Here is a 15,570-nt window from a genome sequence, read left to right on the forward strand (position 1 = left end):
TTTCCATAAAAGTAAAGAGGAATTTCTCATGTATTTCTGTTGTAAAAACAACTGACCATGGAGAGATTGAAGTCAATGCTCTCCGGGCCAGTTTACAATGTAAAGCATCAAGGACATGTATGCAAGTTTCGAATTCCCAAGCCCTCTCATTCAACGGGTAGACAAATCCTTTTCAATGATATTCTTCTCTATGAAGCAGAGAATAAATCCTCACTGCTCCAAAAATATCCATATCAACTGTTAACCATCAGGCCTCATTCAAAGTAATTTAACCTCAAACGTAAGCATTTGATGGATATATCCTATCTCACCAGCCTTGATCGCATAACTATTATGCCAGATGAAACATATTTTGAGTTGAAAAAAATGCCTGTAGGTTGAAGAAAGAAAACTTACATTAAAAAAAATATCATATAATTCTGAATATAATCGACCTCTTGAGGACCAAATTCTGTATCAAGCATCATGAGAATCAACACAGAACAAAAGATGAAACTAGTTGCAAGTGTAGACCCAGTATCTGAGTTTTAAAAACTTGGGAAAAATTAGGTGAAAGCAAGATATTCAAAACCATGTTAGACAGAGTACAACAAAGCTTTTTTACAATTCCTGAGGAAAATGAAGTGAAATGCTTACACCACAATGGAATACATAAACATTTGACGTTCTTTTAGGTGACTTGAGCATTAAGAATGAGAACAAGTCAATAATATGTACATAACACCGGAATATACAGTGGTCACCAGGGATAACCTCATGGCTCTGAAGACGGCTGTGACAGATATTGACGCCATTCTTCAGGCGTCCCCTTTCTCATTTTCAGCATCTTTATCGCTGCGCTTGTTAGTGGTATGGCAAGTATGTCATAGTCTTTTGGCGCCTGAAAGATCCAGGGCATGGAGTCTTGTTACAGTACAAGGAAAGTACGGCCACATATATCTCTGAACTATAACTTTGAATATATAATGTTTCAATTAGCAAATTCTTTCGTCGATGCCATTTTTGGATGCGACAATCAACGTTGGCCAGATGGTGGCAGGAGAACAGGATTTGCATAAAATAATAGGAAATAAAAGAGAATATTTAAATGGTTCGGTACAAAGGCTTCTGTTCACAGGCAATCGGAGAGGGTAAATCCACTATAAAATATGGAGATTATAAGATGGAGACCTCAAGCTCTCTATAATGGTGTCTCCCTATTTACTAATAGTATTACAACCTTCGTTTTTCTCTCTTTGGTATTCACAAAATGAAGGAGAAGGAGTAGATGAAGAAGACGTAGACCCTCTTTTTCCAACATTTTTATCTACAGAGTCCTCACTTGTGTCATTTTGCGAGCATCATTAATTTTAAATGTTTAATGAGCCTTGCAGGTCATGGGGATACTAGGTGTCATGGTATTGCGTGTCTTTTCAAGGTGTTAGCGGTAAAAAGCATAATTTCCCCCAAATAAAAATAAATGCAGTGCTGTGTATTTGTAGCCAGACTCTCACATAACGTCCTTTTCAAGGGAAATGATTTTCAACAAAACATGAAGGCTTGCAATTAACTATTCTCTACAAATACTAACACAGAGAAGGATTAATACCTTTGGAATGTTAATCAGCTTCATATTTGCTTCCTCTGAAGTCTTTTGACCCTTCTTTGAGTTGCATTTGGCACAAGCAGTAACCTATTATTGAAAAGAACCACAAACCACAAAGTTAGTTTTTAGATAGTAGCTGTTATCCATGTAAACCATAATTACCAGAAACTCTCTTTCTTTGACCCAGTTTCCTTCTCCCACCTCCAACATTTAGAGAAAGAGACTTCTCCTTGATGTTTCCATCACGGTGAAATGTCATGTTTCATTACCCATTTTCTATCACCAATAGCTTTTCTAACGTGATTTCCGGTACATGTTTGTTCCCATATTCTTTGAAGGCTATGTTAGTTCCTATCGAAGATTTCTTTAATCATTTTAGAACTACTTTTCTTACTCTCTTTTAGCACAGTTCTTCATTAGTGTTTTCAGTCAACTCCATATTCATTCTTTTTCACAATATCAATTAAGAGAGATGAAAAATAGAACCCAGAAGATGTTCTTCTGATTCATACATATTAAGGCGAAATGGTCATACAATTGACCGAGAGGAGTATCCTCTTATTAAGGTCCAAGATACATTTTTTTATCACTTAACCTGCCATTAGCTTAAGTGGTAAAAGGCGCTACTAAAATAGGAAACTTACCAGAATGCAAACACTCACTTCAATATTCTGTATACACATTCATAAGCCAGCTTTCTTCAATCAAATATCAAAAGCCAAAAAATTTGACAATGTCGTCCAGGGTTCCTCCACCTAGTCTAGAACCTTTTGTCAATCTGGTCAACCATAGTTACAACACAGTCAATTATTACCAAATCTATCTCAATGTTCTCCCCCTTAGAATTGTCCTCAATGATAAGTTTTTCAGTTTTATAAAGAAAGGGGTATACCGGCACCCTATTAATCTATATAGAGTAACATGAGAGAATAAATATCATCTCCCTGCTGAAGTAAATATTTGAGAGTGTAGGGAAGAAGCTGACAACTAATTGAAAATGAAATTATCCGAGTCAAGGCTATTTCTTATAGGACCTAGTGAAATGTAAGCACCCTTGTTAAATATGTCATGGAATTCTTCAGTTGGAAAATATAAGGGTGTAATAGTCTGCTAAGCATATTTTGTTGGAGACTCAACACCATCTCAGTGTGGCTTCTGCAGTGCTGTTTTCAATTATAAGCTCTTTTGCTTTTCAAGTTCTCAGAAAAACCTCCTCCCGTCCTTTGCACAAGCTCCTAAAAATTTTGTTTCCCTATAGATTATAGCTATAAATACTGCTCTAAAACAGTCTGATTACAGCACCACCTCGGAGTTTTAGAAGAATGACCCAAATGAGAGTTGAGGCAATGTTTTGTAAAAAACATGTCATATATGATCTTACCAGATTTTCCCATTTCCATTGTCCACCACGTGCAGCCGGCAAAACATGGTCAATGGTTAAATTTTCATGTGAAGAACAATACCTGTTGAGAAAGGGATGCTACTTAGTAATACAATTTAAATGACATAACAAATTAAACAGCAACAAATTACCATCAGATTGCAAAGCTCAAATAACCATACATTGAAAATCATTATTGGAAAGAAACGAATTATTTCGGCGCAAAGTAAACAGGAAAACCTAAAAGAGATTCTGATGCTTTTTGATGCACCACCAAGTTTGGATTTAGCCTATAACTTCCCAGGTTTAGGTCTGTATTCATATATAAGCAAGAAAATATACTTTAATTATCTTTAGCACTGGTTATTCTGAAGCGGGTTTTTAATCACAAAAGGAAATGTAACGTTGCAGCAGCAGAGAAAAGATTATCATAGAGAACCCACTGGTAAGAAAGAGAGAGGGAGAGAGAGAAATAACCCTAAATCTGCATGGGATTGCCTGAGACCTTTTTTAGGCCAAGAATGGGCATAACAATGTGTTTGTTTTGCAAACTATTGTTAACTAGCTGAATTAAATTCATTTAACTTAAGCAAAAGGGTACATGAGCAAATTACTTACTGACAAGTGTAATTGTCCCGATATAGTATGTTTTTACGACTAAGATTGCTCTTGATTCTTCTTCTCTTTATAACCTGCAGTAAATGGGGAACCTGGAAGCAAAGCAAGATATGATCAGTTTGAGCAGACTGGAGGACTTGGGAAATAAAAGAGAGGAAATCCTGCAAAAGATAAAATTTCAAAACAAAAGAAAAGGTCTCATAAGAACCATCGGCAACACTGCCATCCAAGGAAAAATAAAATACAAAACAAATTAATAACCAAAAGTACACCTTGATTGCATACCCTCAAGACAGCTGGTATGTAGAAGGATCCACTGGGGGAATTTACTGTCTGATCATAATATTCTAGCACATCAGCCTGGATAAAAACAAGTTTTGATACTAAAATGTTAAAACAGGCTCATCTCATATGCATATGTTTGTAGCTGAGAATTTGCCAAAAGAGAAAAAAAAATTTCTGCCTGAAAGTACGCCTATATAAAGACAATGAGAAAGAAAAAGCAGATTATGTTCCAACTGCCAGAAACAATTTTGACAAAAAGAACCTCAAACAGATGTCACACCCGAAATTGTGGGGTTTTTATTTTAGGAAACTAGGACTTTCTTTAAATCTAAGTCTCTATGTTTAGAAAGGACATTTTTTATATGGATGTCAAAAGATACCCTGTTGGTCATTCCACTCTTCTTTTGAGTATACAAGTCAAAATATTGTTTTTTTTTGGTTAGAAAATGGAGGAAAACGGTTTGGGTTAAAAGGGACTGAAGGCTTCCTAAAGGAAGGTTAAAGCTGTCAAGAATCTTTTTTTTCAACAAAACTAGATCGAAACTGGCTGTGCGTGGATTTTAATTGTGGATTTTAGTTGTGTTTTTCAACAAAACTCAGCCGTTACTCAACATGCTAATGCCCCCTTTCAGCCCAAAATCAAATATTTCATAAAAGTCATAGTGCTTCTCCTTTCTTAAGATTAACCCTAGCTGGCCCCACATTTTCTGATTTAAATGAGTTTTATATTTTCATCAAGATTAAGGTTTAGATTTCAAATTACTTACTAATGGATTTCTACATCTTTCTTGAATGGTCTTTGCCATGAAAATCAATGCAAGACCCAATCTTTCACAGTAAATTATCAAGAAATCTGCCAATAGGATTAGACTCTGATTTATCCTTTAAGCAGCATGATTATTTCTTCTATATTTGATTTTATGCTGCATGAATGATTTGAAGTGCCACATGCCTAATTGTGAGTTGAAACAGATCTGAAAATGTAAAAAAAAAAAAAAAATTATAATCTATCCACATGTTTAGCATTGTCAAATCTCAAGTTTTGCATAAGGATAAAGGATCATGATTAGGACATTGCATAATTATTTTGATTACATAGTTTTGTATGATTTTTCCGAAAACGTTTTGGAGTTATGTATATGCTATAGCTTTTTCTTTGGAAACTTCGTTTTATGTATCATACATGATATGTTATCAATTGCAAGTTCATTTAAATGTTTAATGATGCATGCGTCTATTATTTTTATGATATAGATATGCTCATGGAAAGTTATAATAAAGGAAATACTGAAAAGAATGAATGATGATGCATTAATGTTTTGAAAATGTTTTGGCTGTATACTGAGGTGATGGTACGGGAGCAAAAAGGTGGAGGCAATCATCAGTGTATGGTCTGTGTAGGTTGACCTACTCAAATGCACCATTGTTTATCAAGTGTTGTCATACCTTACATGTGACACCACAAGAACGAAGTTGGGATCCTTGCAAGCACAAACCTTGACACGAGGCATAAATGTGCAAAGGCCACCCAAAAGTTTTAAAGAAAAATGTTTTATAATGCGTAACAACTCCACTTGTGGCCACGCATATGGAATTGTGATCCCTTATCTTTGAAAAGCATGAATAAAAATACACACGGTGCATGTGAAATGTGATACTTTTCAAAGATAACTCTTATTTATAAAAGAATTTCACTCTATAGCAGGCTACTTGTTGAGTATTTGACTCTTCTGTCATTTGATAGACTAGACGTGATGTTCGGTGATCCAAAAGATTCTTATATTTTAATGATAGCCAAGATTTCACCTTCTTTTGATTATTTATTTATTATAAAAAAAAAAAAAAAAAAAAAAGAGTATCCATGGAGGTAAGTAATTGCATGTAGAGCTACTGCTAGAAAATGTCCAAAAATCCGACATGAATAAGTGATCATGGCAATCAAACCTTCTCCATGAACTCCAAACAAATAGCACGCTTCCAGCAGACAACATTCACTGGCCTGGCACAGGAAAACAGTGATAAGAACCATAAGCAAACAACCCTGCAAGTCCATCTAGAATGGTAGAAAGGAAAGAGAGAAAGAAGGGTTAACTCAAATACTTAAGCACCCAACAATAGATGCTTACATATTTGCAGCCATATGAACAGCAGGAAATTAACTCAAGCTTAAATTCTCATGGCTCTTTCCCTTCTGCCTTTCTCAAGACAACAATTTGAAGAAAAAGGCACAGATATGACCAAGTGCAAATAAAGTATTGAACACCCAATATTTACAGATCGAAATCAACAGAAGAGGTAAATTAAACTGCTTAAAGAAGCTAACAAGGTTATAGCCTGCTGGATTAAGGTCAGCATATTCTGTGCGAAAAAATTATCATTATCTTGATCATATCTTCAACATTAAAAATGATAAACTAGGAACTATTTTTTCATTAATTACTGAGTTTGTGTCTATTTCTTTCCGTGTATTTGATCTGTAGTCCTATCACTAGGCTTCTTTCTTTGTAAATTTGCAAAAAAGAAAATAAAAAATGATATGGTACCTCTTCTTGTGATCTTCAATGCAACATGCTGACAGGATCTTACATTCTCTTATATGGTGCTGGCCTGATATTTTCCATTAACTTAGATGTCTATAACTATTGGGCTTCTCAGTGATAATTGCCTGATTGAAACTGTACTTTCCGCGGTTATGGCTGATAGCATCCAATTTCTTCATATTTGTAAAATGCATCAACACGTAATTCTTATGAAATTTTCAAGACTTAGGGTTGATTGGAAGAGATTTCATCTCGTTCCATCTCATCTCAACTCATTCCCAAACATCACTCAAATACAAACATTTTTCAATTTCAAATATTCAATTTTTTCATCTAATCATTACATAATCATTACAACTTTCTCAAACTTCCAAACAAAATACAAAAAATAATTCAATTTTTCAAATCTCAAAACAAAAGTAATATTAAAAAATTATATTCTAACAATATTTTAACTTTATAATATTTCTATTCAACTTTTTCTCTATCCTTTTCCAAAACCCAATAAAACATAATAACTCAAAATATTTCACTACTATTCATAGATTTCTCCTCTCATCTCATTTTCCAACCATCCGTAGTTAATTTCTACTCAGGAACAATTATTTGATTTTGAACACGATGCAGTTTAACTAACTTATTAAAAACATCGGACTCACGTTCATGCTGCTGCCAAGTAAGTTGATGATCGATGCCATAGGAACGAAACTAGAATATTTCCAGCTACTAAAATTACGACCACGATTCCTTCCTTTCATTTGAGAGCAGTAATGACCCACCCTTTAAATTAGTGTAAAATTGCAAGGCCCACTTAAAGACCATAGCTTTTTGGTACAGAGAGTTACCAACAAAAGGCAAATATATTTTTCTAAGCTAAAAATATGATCCAACATCCTCAAAATCACGTATGTGTTGGCTTAGGTTCTACCTAGAGCTATCAGAGCCTAACACACCAGCAACAACCCAAATGCAGATTGATGAAATTTTTAGCAGAGATCAACGGTAAATTCATAGTGCTTAAAAAAGTACCAGCTCATAATTATTAAAAAAAAAAAAAGGCTGCTAGACAGACTAACAAAATTGTTAAAACAGAAAACAATCAGCTACAGGGCGGGCCATAATAGTAGCTGACCTGTAGGAGATATCCAAGACCAGCCCTCTAAAACCAGCCAAATCATCTCTCTCAAAAGCATCATCATGATGAATATTACCATCATCATCATGCACAGCCTCGTCATCACCAAGACGCGCATCCGCATTGAAATGGCCGAGCTTGTTATTCACGGATGAAGAGGAAGAAGAAGAAGAAGAAGAAAAAAATCTACTTGTAGAACTAAGAAACTTGAGTCTGTCCATGTGGGCTGGAACCGATCTGAGCTTACAGTGAAATGGGTCTCTGGGTTCGAAACCAAGTGAAATCCCGTCGCCACTGAAGAGCAACTTCAAGCGTCCCTGTGTTATGAACTGTGCCATTCACCAAAACTACAATTTATTGTGTATTTGGGTGATGATTGATGAAAAGGGGGCTTTTCTTTAGCCTTTGATTCTAGTTTCGAATGTTCGGTTACGTACAACAAGTGTTGTACAATTGGCAGATATACAATCGTTGCTCAAACTGAAGAAGAGATGGTTTTTTGAGGAAGCCAGTAAGAGGGAAGAAGAGAAAAAATCAGGCGCTCCACGGGGAAAAAAACCATTGCCACATATTTTCAAATTATATTCCCTCAGAGCCACTCCGAATATCTTCCGCGATAATATTGGTGAATAGACATAGTCACCCTTTTTTCTATCATGCGCTGTGAGAATAATATTACAATAGCATCCACATCTGTCTCAAAGCACCACTTTTCCTAGAATTTAAAGTTTATTTTAAGATTTTGATCAAAATATTCTCCATATTCCAATTCCTATTTTAGGAAAAAAATTTAGGAGATAAACAGTAATTTTTTAAATATAAAGAATCACTATTTATCTCCTAAACTATTTTTTATCAATATTTTATTCTAATACATAAAATAAATTCTTCTTCCATTTATCTACAATTTCTCTCATACTCATATTTGTTATAGTTTTAAATAATAATTTTAAAAACAATTTAATTAATTACTAGGATATAAAAAAAATTAATTGTAAAAATATTATCATATCCACAAAGAAAAATGTTTAAAATATTCATTAGAGTGATGGTTCAAAATATAAGAAAAAATATTGAGTAGTTAAGTTTGTAAATGGAAGTGAGAGAAAAATTAATAAAAAAATAATAGAAAAATATTATTTTAATAGAATAGAGAAATGATAGAAAATGGGATATAAGAGGTTTTTGAAATATGAGTAAAATTTAAGAAAAAATTTTAGAAAATGTACTTTTTAGCTAAATTATAAGGAATTTTATGAAAAATGGGATGTGAATGCTCTAAGACGTCGTTCATTTTCACAATTTATCTTATCTTATTTAATTATTATAATTTTTTTAAATTTTCACATAAAATAAAATAAATAATTCAACATTTTCAAATCTCAAAACAAAAATAATATTTAAAAAATATATTCTAACAATATTTTATTCAATTTTCAACTTTTATCTTAATTCATCTCATCTCATCTGTGAAAACAAGAGACCTAAATATTATTTTATAATTCATTATACAATTTATTTAGACTCTGTTTGGATAGCGAAAGTGTTTCATCTCATCTCATCACTGTATTTTTTTCAAATTCATATACAAAATATAATAAACAATTCAACTTTTTTTAAATCTTAAAACAATAATATTTTATTCAATTTTCATCTAAAACCATCTCATCTCATCTAACTATCCAAACCGCACTTTAGATAATACTATCATTTTATTACAAATATTGTTTTTAATTATAAATTTTTATTACAATTTTTCTAATTTTGAGTTTTTCTTTTTGTTTAAATTTTAAAATTTTTATAATTATCCTCAAATTTAATAGTACTGCTATTCTAAAACTTCTATATCACACATGACATATGTGACATAATTTGATTTAAAATTTGAATCGTAAAAAACAAATATTATCGTTTAAGTGGTGTGTTTTTCACACCGACTTAAAAATTAAAAAAATTTTAATTTTAAATCTAATTATTTTAAAATACTTAGTATACTCCTATCCAATTTATACCATATTATAGTAATGTGGTATCGACCATTAATATTTGAATTTGCTATTTTATTAAATAAAGAGTTAATTTAATAAATGCAACAAAGTGCTGTACAAATAGGATAAAAGTGTAACATGTAACATCCCTCTTATAAGAATGGTTTTAAAATAATTATACATATATGAGAAATATTTTAGTCACAAATGAATTATACAAAAGTAATCTCACAAACTGATGTGGCTTCATATGGTTTATCAAATTGTAAAGTTACTTTTATTGTAAAGTAGATCTAACGAATCACGTGAAACCATATCAATATTGATACTAACCAAAATCAATTGAACAAATACTTGGTCTCAACAGACTTTTCGAGTGCAACTCCTAAATCATTTAACTTATGGATATGGAAAAGAATCTTAAAGATGAGATAATTGATGTTAAAATGCAAATGTTATCAAATCTTCAATGAATTATCAGTAAACGTATGAATAAACCATGGATCCCAACTATGGGTTCATTCAAGCCAAAGTCGATTTAGCAATTGAATGAGGTACACCATGTCACCCATTGTTGAAAGTTTTTGGCATCATTACTAATAATCCTTGCTCTTAGAATATAGAATGCCAACATTATTTGAACAAGATAGCATTACACAAATCCCAAAAATCCATCTCCCTCAAAACTGTCAAAGAAATGATTTGGTGATATGGCACCCAAATCAGAATGGCAAATTCTCAATCAAAACCACTTACCACTTAGCAACTAATGACCCAGGTACCACCCCTCCTCAAAATTCTCGAATTTCCAATTTCAAAAAATTCAAGATATGCTACTTTCGAGGGCAAGACTAACCAATATCATCGCAAATATTCAACATGAAAACTATCCATTGTTCAATGAGAAAGAATAAACATTACTTTATCTATTCGTTCAATGTCCTACTGTGGTCATAATATGGCAATGAAGCAGCTGACCATTAAATCTTGCACTATTGCCGATCAACTCAATGACTAATTGGATACAATTAATAATCAGACCCAGTTCATTTACGAGGTATATCTTAACTCAAACAATTTTACTATTATTTACAAACCATTTCACTATCATTTATAGATTATCTCATATCATCTCACTATTCAAACGAACTCTTAGATTAATAAAAAAAATTTAATTAAGTTTGTGATTTTTTTTAATATTTAAAGGGATTTAAAAAATTATTTGAAAAACAAAATGTAACTTACACTATCAGTACAATGTAGGAAGAGAAATGTTATCTCTACGGATGTGCCCCCTAACTTCGAAAAAAATAAAAAATAAAAATCATAAAGCAAACCAGTGCTTTTTTTCAGTCAAAAGTTGTTTCTTTTTCTTCTACTTTTCCTTCCTCTGTGCACTATAGTCGTCTTCTTCTCTTCTCCCATTTCTTTTTCCAACAGTTTTCTCTTCCCGTCTTCTCTCATTTCGCTTCCTGTATTCTTCCATCCTCTCATGTAAAGGAGTTTCAAGGCTACACATTTTTAGAAGGAATAATAATATTACGAGCAGACCCTGATGGTTGGAAACATGAAATAGAGAAAACCAAGAACAAAAGAAGAATCTGAAACAAAGAGCACTAGAAAGCACCGAAATAGGGAGCACAAAAACAGGGAGCATCAGACCACCGAGAACGATCAAATGGAGGAAGGAGTTGAAATGTCGAAGCAGGAGATAAAATTTTCAGGTCAGGTAGACAGTAGGGTTTTATGTCGAGTCTTAGGTCTGGTTTGGTTACACGTGAGATGAAATGATAAAGTTGAAATTTGAATAAAATATTATTATAATATAAATTTTTAATATAATTTTTATTTTTAAATTTAAAAATTTTGAATTATTTATCATAGATAAGATCACTACCAAACCAAATCACAACTTAGTTTTAGTTTTAGCTTTTTTAAGAAAATAAAAAATGATGTGACAACTACAACCGTCACTGCCACGTCAACATGTAAAGGCCAACGCATTTTTCACGCGTGCAGGTAGCAGGACTAGCGTAGGAATTGCCTTTCTTATTGTCGGTTCGATTTGTTTGTCATTTTTTGTTTATTACTTCAATCTAGGGTTGTACAAGAAACCGGAGAACCGACTCGAACCGACCGCCGGAGCTCGGAACCGGCCAAACCGGCGTAGAACCTGTCGGCGAGTGGTTGGATTTGCCAAAAACCGATGTCAAACGGTTCAGTCCCGATTTGATCCTGGGCCGAACCGCTGAACCGACTGAACTGATAAAATATTTTTTTTTTAAATTATACATATATGAAACGACGCTGTTTCACTTAAGTAAGTGAAACGACATCGTTTTATGACTCAATGTTTAAAAAAAATATATAAAGCAAACGGTGCCTTTTGACTTTTAACTACGTTGTTTCCCTCTGGGGTTTTAAATCCCACAACCTCCCTTTCTTCTTCCTCGTTTCTCCTTCTTCTTCTTCATTTCTCAGTTCTCACGCCGCCCCACTCTCTCTCTCTCTCTCTCTCTCTCTCACACACACACACACACCGAGGTTTCGCAGTTCGCATGCAGAGGCAGGGTCACCTCCGTCGCAACCGAAGACGCCGACGAACCGACCATAGTTAAGCTAAGACCGATATTAACGGTTTTCTCCCCATTCACTAGCCGGTTTCGGTCGAGATTTTCATCATTTTAAGAGATCAGTGCGGATTCGGTTTTGGACCAAAACCACACCGATACCTTCGGTTTTCACCCATATTTTAATCCAATTATATTTTAAGTGCTTTATAAAATAAAATAAAAAATTATTGCAAGTGAAATGGACTATTTTTTGTCGATTAGATTTGTTTGTCGATTTTTGCTCGATTGGATCCAGTTCGGGTTAATAGTGAATAGATAGAAATGATAACAGCGTACAAGCGTTGTACATTGATTTTTAAAAAAATGAATAAATATAAAATTTATATAATAAATTAAATTTTTACTTATAAACTTCATTCTTTAAAAAAAAAAAGTACACGACATTTACATAATCTATAACTGTATTATCTAACAGTAGAGCACTAGTAGTCAAATTTTGGCCAAAATTTAATTAAATTGCATAAATTATATCTACACCAAACTCAATATATGTACAATATTTTTAATTAACACCAAACTCACTGGCCAAATTTGGCCAACCCAAGTTGCTGGTCAAATTATATTTTGGACATAAAATATTCATTTACGTTTTATCTTCATTGCGTAGCACACAAAAACTTCAGAAAAATCCACACCATTCCTCAGGGTACATCGACGTCTCCCATAAATTCATCAGAGCACCTCGACGCAGCCATCAGCAAGATCAAAACCAAACCTTCCACCACCGTTCAAGAATCTCATCATTGCTGCCAAACGCCTTTTGATAAGCCCACGCCATCATCGCCTCTCTCTTTCTCTCTCTTCTTTTTTTTCCCTCTCATTTTCATTTCTTTTTTCTAGGACTATTCTATCTCTTGTGGTTTCTGATTTGGGATTTTATTTGATTTCTTCATTTATTTTTGTTCAATTTATACTACTTTCAACGTCGATCCATCTAGCTTTCGAGAAATCTCTCTGAAAAAATTAAAGCTGAGAAGTTTCAAATTCTGAGTCCTCAAATGGTCGTGTTTGCTTTAGCTCTATTAGAAAAGATTCGAGTTATTTTATTTTATTTTTTGTCCCTGCAATTTCTGCTAGATTTCAACTGCTAGATTTCAGATTTTAACTGCTAGATTTGCTTTAGCTCTTTTTTTTTTTTTTTTATTTGTCCACGACTTCTAGATTTCATATTCATTTAACTTTTTGTTTAAAAAGAATTGGGTTTCTAAAGGCACTTGAACAATGGTATTAGAGCATCCTCATTAACTTGGCCAAATGCATCTTCAAAATTTAGCTAATATCACATGAATTTATATTTGCATATTCTATTTAAATTAAATCCCTTCATTGGATTATCCATTTACTCTCTATATAATAATAATATATTATTAATTTAATAATTTTTTATTGAATTTATTTTTATCACATTTTAATTCTGCCAATTAAATGTTAATAATAATTACATTCTAATTAAATTAATATTTAAAAAATCATATTTTCAAAAGTCATTTAATGCTAATAACAAAAAATATTTTATTAAACTCATCTAAAATTCTATATAAATTTCTTAACTACTAACCAAATATCTAGCAACATACTCATGTTCATGTCAATAAGAAATTTGCACCTACATAAACACCTACAAGAAATTACTATGTTTGCACTTCCAACACCTACATAAATCTTCACCTACACATTCTTAATTACAAAAAACACCTACACTTACAAAAATTACTATGTCTGCACTTCCAACACCTTCTTAATTACAAAGTCTTCACTTCTAACACCATGTCTGCACTTCAAACACTATGTCTAGCAACATACCATGCATACCATGTCTAACAGCAGCACAAAAAGAAACCCTCAAATTACAATGCATAACATTAGTTGCAAAAAAACCAAAAACATCCACATGAGTTGTTACACACATCTTCTATGCTAAACCAAAAAAATCCATAAATCTGTCATACTAAGTTACAAAAACTATCAACATGAGTTGTTACAAAAACCATCCACATAACTTCTTTGAGTATTCAAAGAGCTTTAGTAGCAAAAAACTATTGTGGGTAGTACCTGCGAAAACACAGTCATCCATAAATGTTGGCACAACATAAATGGATGCAGATTTTAATAAGATAAACTAAATGAGACAAACTTTAATAGTTTTCTACTATTAATTTGTTTATAGCCACATATACAAACTCTGCAATATTAAGATCATAATTACAAAATTGTGCAAGAAAATGTTGACCAAAAACATAATTACAAAACTGTGCAAAAATGTGTAATGTATTAACCAAAAACAGAAGTTATGAACTTTGCACCTATGTCAGCGTTGACCTTTTTTACAAATTTGCAACAAATGTTGTTTTAGTATGTTAGATTACACAAATAACAAAAAAGAATCAAGGGATTACTAGGTTCTACCAGTTATGATACTCTTTAGTGCGTTTCTCCCTCCTCCAACTACTACATTTGAAGTGATTCATTCATATGTTTATCTAGGATTTCCATTTGAAGTGACCTAAAGTATCATCATTGCACCGTATTCATGTTATCAACATTCAAACTCATGATTTCTATCTCCATCTTCCTCTCCTTAAGTTCTATCATCTCAAAACTGTCCCTATCAGCCCGGCTTACCGCTTCCCGTTGCCCAATCATCATTATCTTCCTATCACTTTCAATGTGACTTAACCTTTCATCAAACTCAGTAAGTGAAGATTCTTTACGTTTCCTTTTTCTTTTCCTTTCTTTTTCAGCTTTCTTGCCTAGTGCTCTCTCCACATTGACAGACATGCTCTCACAAATGTCCATATGCACTTGCCGCTTTGGTTGGTGTCTCAATAGGTTCCAACAATGGTCCAAATTATAGGTGGGTTTTTGTGTCGATCGGCCATTGGTATGATGGTATCGCTTGGATGTGATCAACTTGGGCCAAGCAACCACAAAACTTATTTGTGGCTTTTTGGATGGTTGACCATCAATTAGTCAAATAGCCCACACAATGTTCAAGCCAGTTAGGTTTTTTAAAAGTATTGAAATAATCATGGATTCTTATCCACAATTGGGTGGACTTTTGGTTAGTCTCCCTAATAACGTCTATGCTAATGTTGAGCTACCCTGATACAAAGAGGTTATCTTCCTCCACGGTGAAGGACACACCCCGTTGGGATTTTGTAGTTTGTCCTTACTTCTCCTTTTGGCTGTGTCATTTCAACCTTGACCTCAACATTATCATGCAAGACACTAGCCATGGGGGTTATTAATACCTTTTCCCCCACTTTGCAAGAGCATGGTGAAAAAGGGATGGCCCATTATTTGCGAATCCATCCTTTATAAAATAGTAAGCAAGCAACAAAGTCACAAACCTCATTAAAGACATTACTTTCAAAAGCATAATAATATAACCATAAAACAACAAAG

At 33.2% G+C, this 15,570-nt stretch overlaps 1 protein-coding gene across 5 annotated transcripts; it reads right to left on the reverse strand.

Annotated features, from left to right (window-relative positions):
* On the reverse strand, nucleotides 1–8,118 carry LOC121265967. 5 transcript variants are annotated; one of them, XR_005940716.1, is made up of 9 exons: nucleotides 7,542–8,117; nucleotides 5,814–5,868; nucleotides 3,870–3,944; nucleotides 3,585–3,676; nucleotides 2,967–3,048; nucleotides 1,589–1,672; nucleotides 754–880; nucleotides 312–370; nucleotides 1–213 (listed from the first exon to the last, which is right to left on the reverse strand). XR_005940716.1 is itself a non-coding variant. In XM_041169650.1 (8 exons), exons 1-7 carry the CDS (start codon nucleotides 7,880–7,882, stop codon nucleotides 332–334), a joined length of 768 nt encoding a protein of 255 aa, XP_041025584.1. In that variant the 5' UTR covers nucleotides 7,883–8,118; the 3' UTR covers nucleotides 1–213; nucleotides 312–331. The 5 variants fall into 5 exon arrangements, 4 of the variants coding, with proteins under 4 accessions (XP_041025584.1, XP_041025582.1, XP_041025583.1 ...); XM_041169650.1 differs by lacking the exon at nucleotides 754–880 and having other exon boundaries at nucleotides 7,542–8,118; XM_041169648.1 differs by having other exon boundaries at nucleotides 1–370.
* Between the last annotated feature and the right edge of the window lie 7,452 nt (nucleotides 8,119–15,570).

Source organism: Juglans microcarpa x Juglans regia, chromosome 5D (genome assembly GCF_004785595.1).
Source record: "Juglans microcarpa x Juglans regia isolate MS1-56 chromosome 5D, Jm3101_v1.0, whole genome shotgun sequence".
Taxonomy (NCBI): Eukaryota; Viridiplantae; Streptophyta; class Magnoliopsida; order Fagales; family Juglandaceae; genus Juglans; species Juglans microcarpa x Juglans regia.

What these genes read in the sequence shown, in the direction of transcription:
- LOC121265967 (XM_041169648.1), bottom strand. Translation starts at nt 7,882, where the DNA reads ATGGCACAGTTCATAACACAGGGACGCTTGAAGTTGCTCTTCAGTGGC. An exon ending in ACATACCAGCTGTCTTGAGG is followed by an intron (nt 3,677 to 3,869) that starts GTATGCAATCAA and finishes CTTTGCTTCCAG; the next exon opens with GTTCCCCATTTACTGCAGGT. An exon ending in CGGGACAATTACACTTGTCA is followed by an intron (nt 3,049 to 3,584) that starts GTAAGTAATTTG and finishes CTTTCTCAACAG; the next exon opens with GTATTGTTCTTCACATGAAA.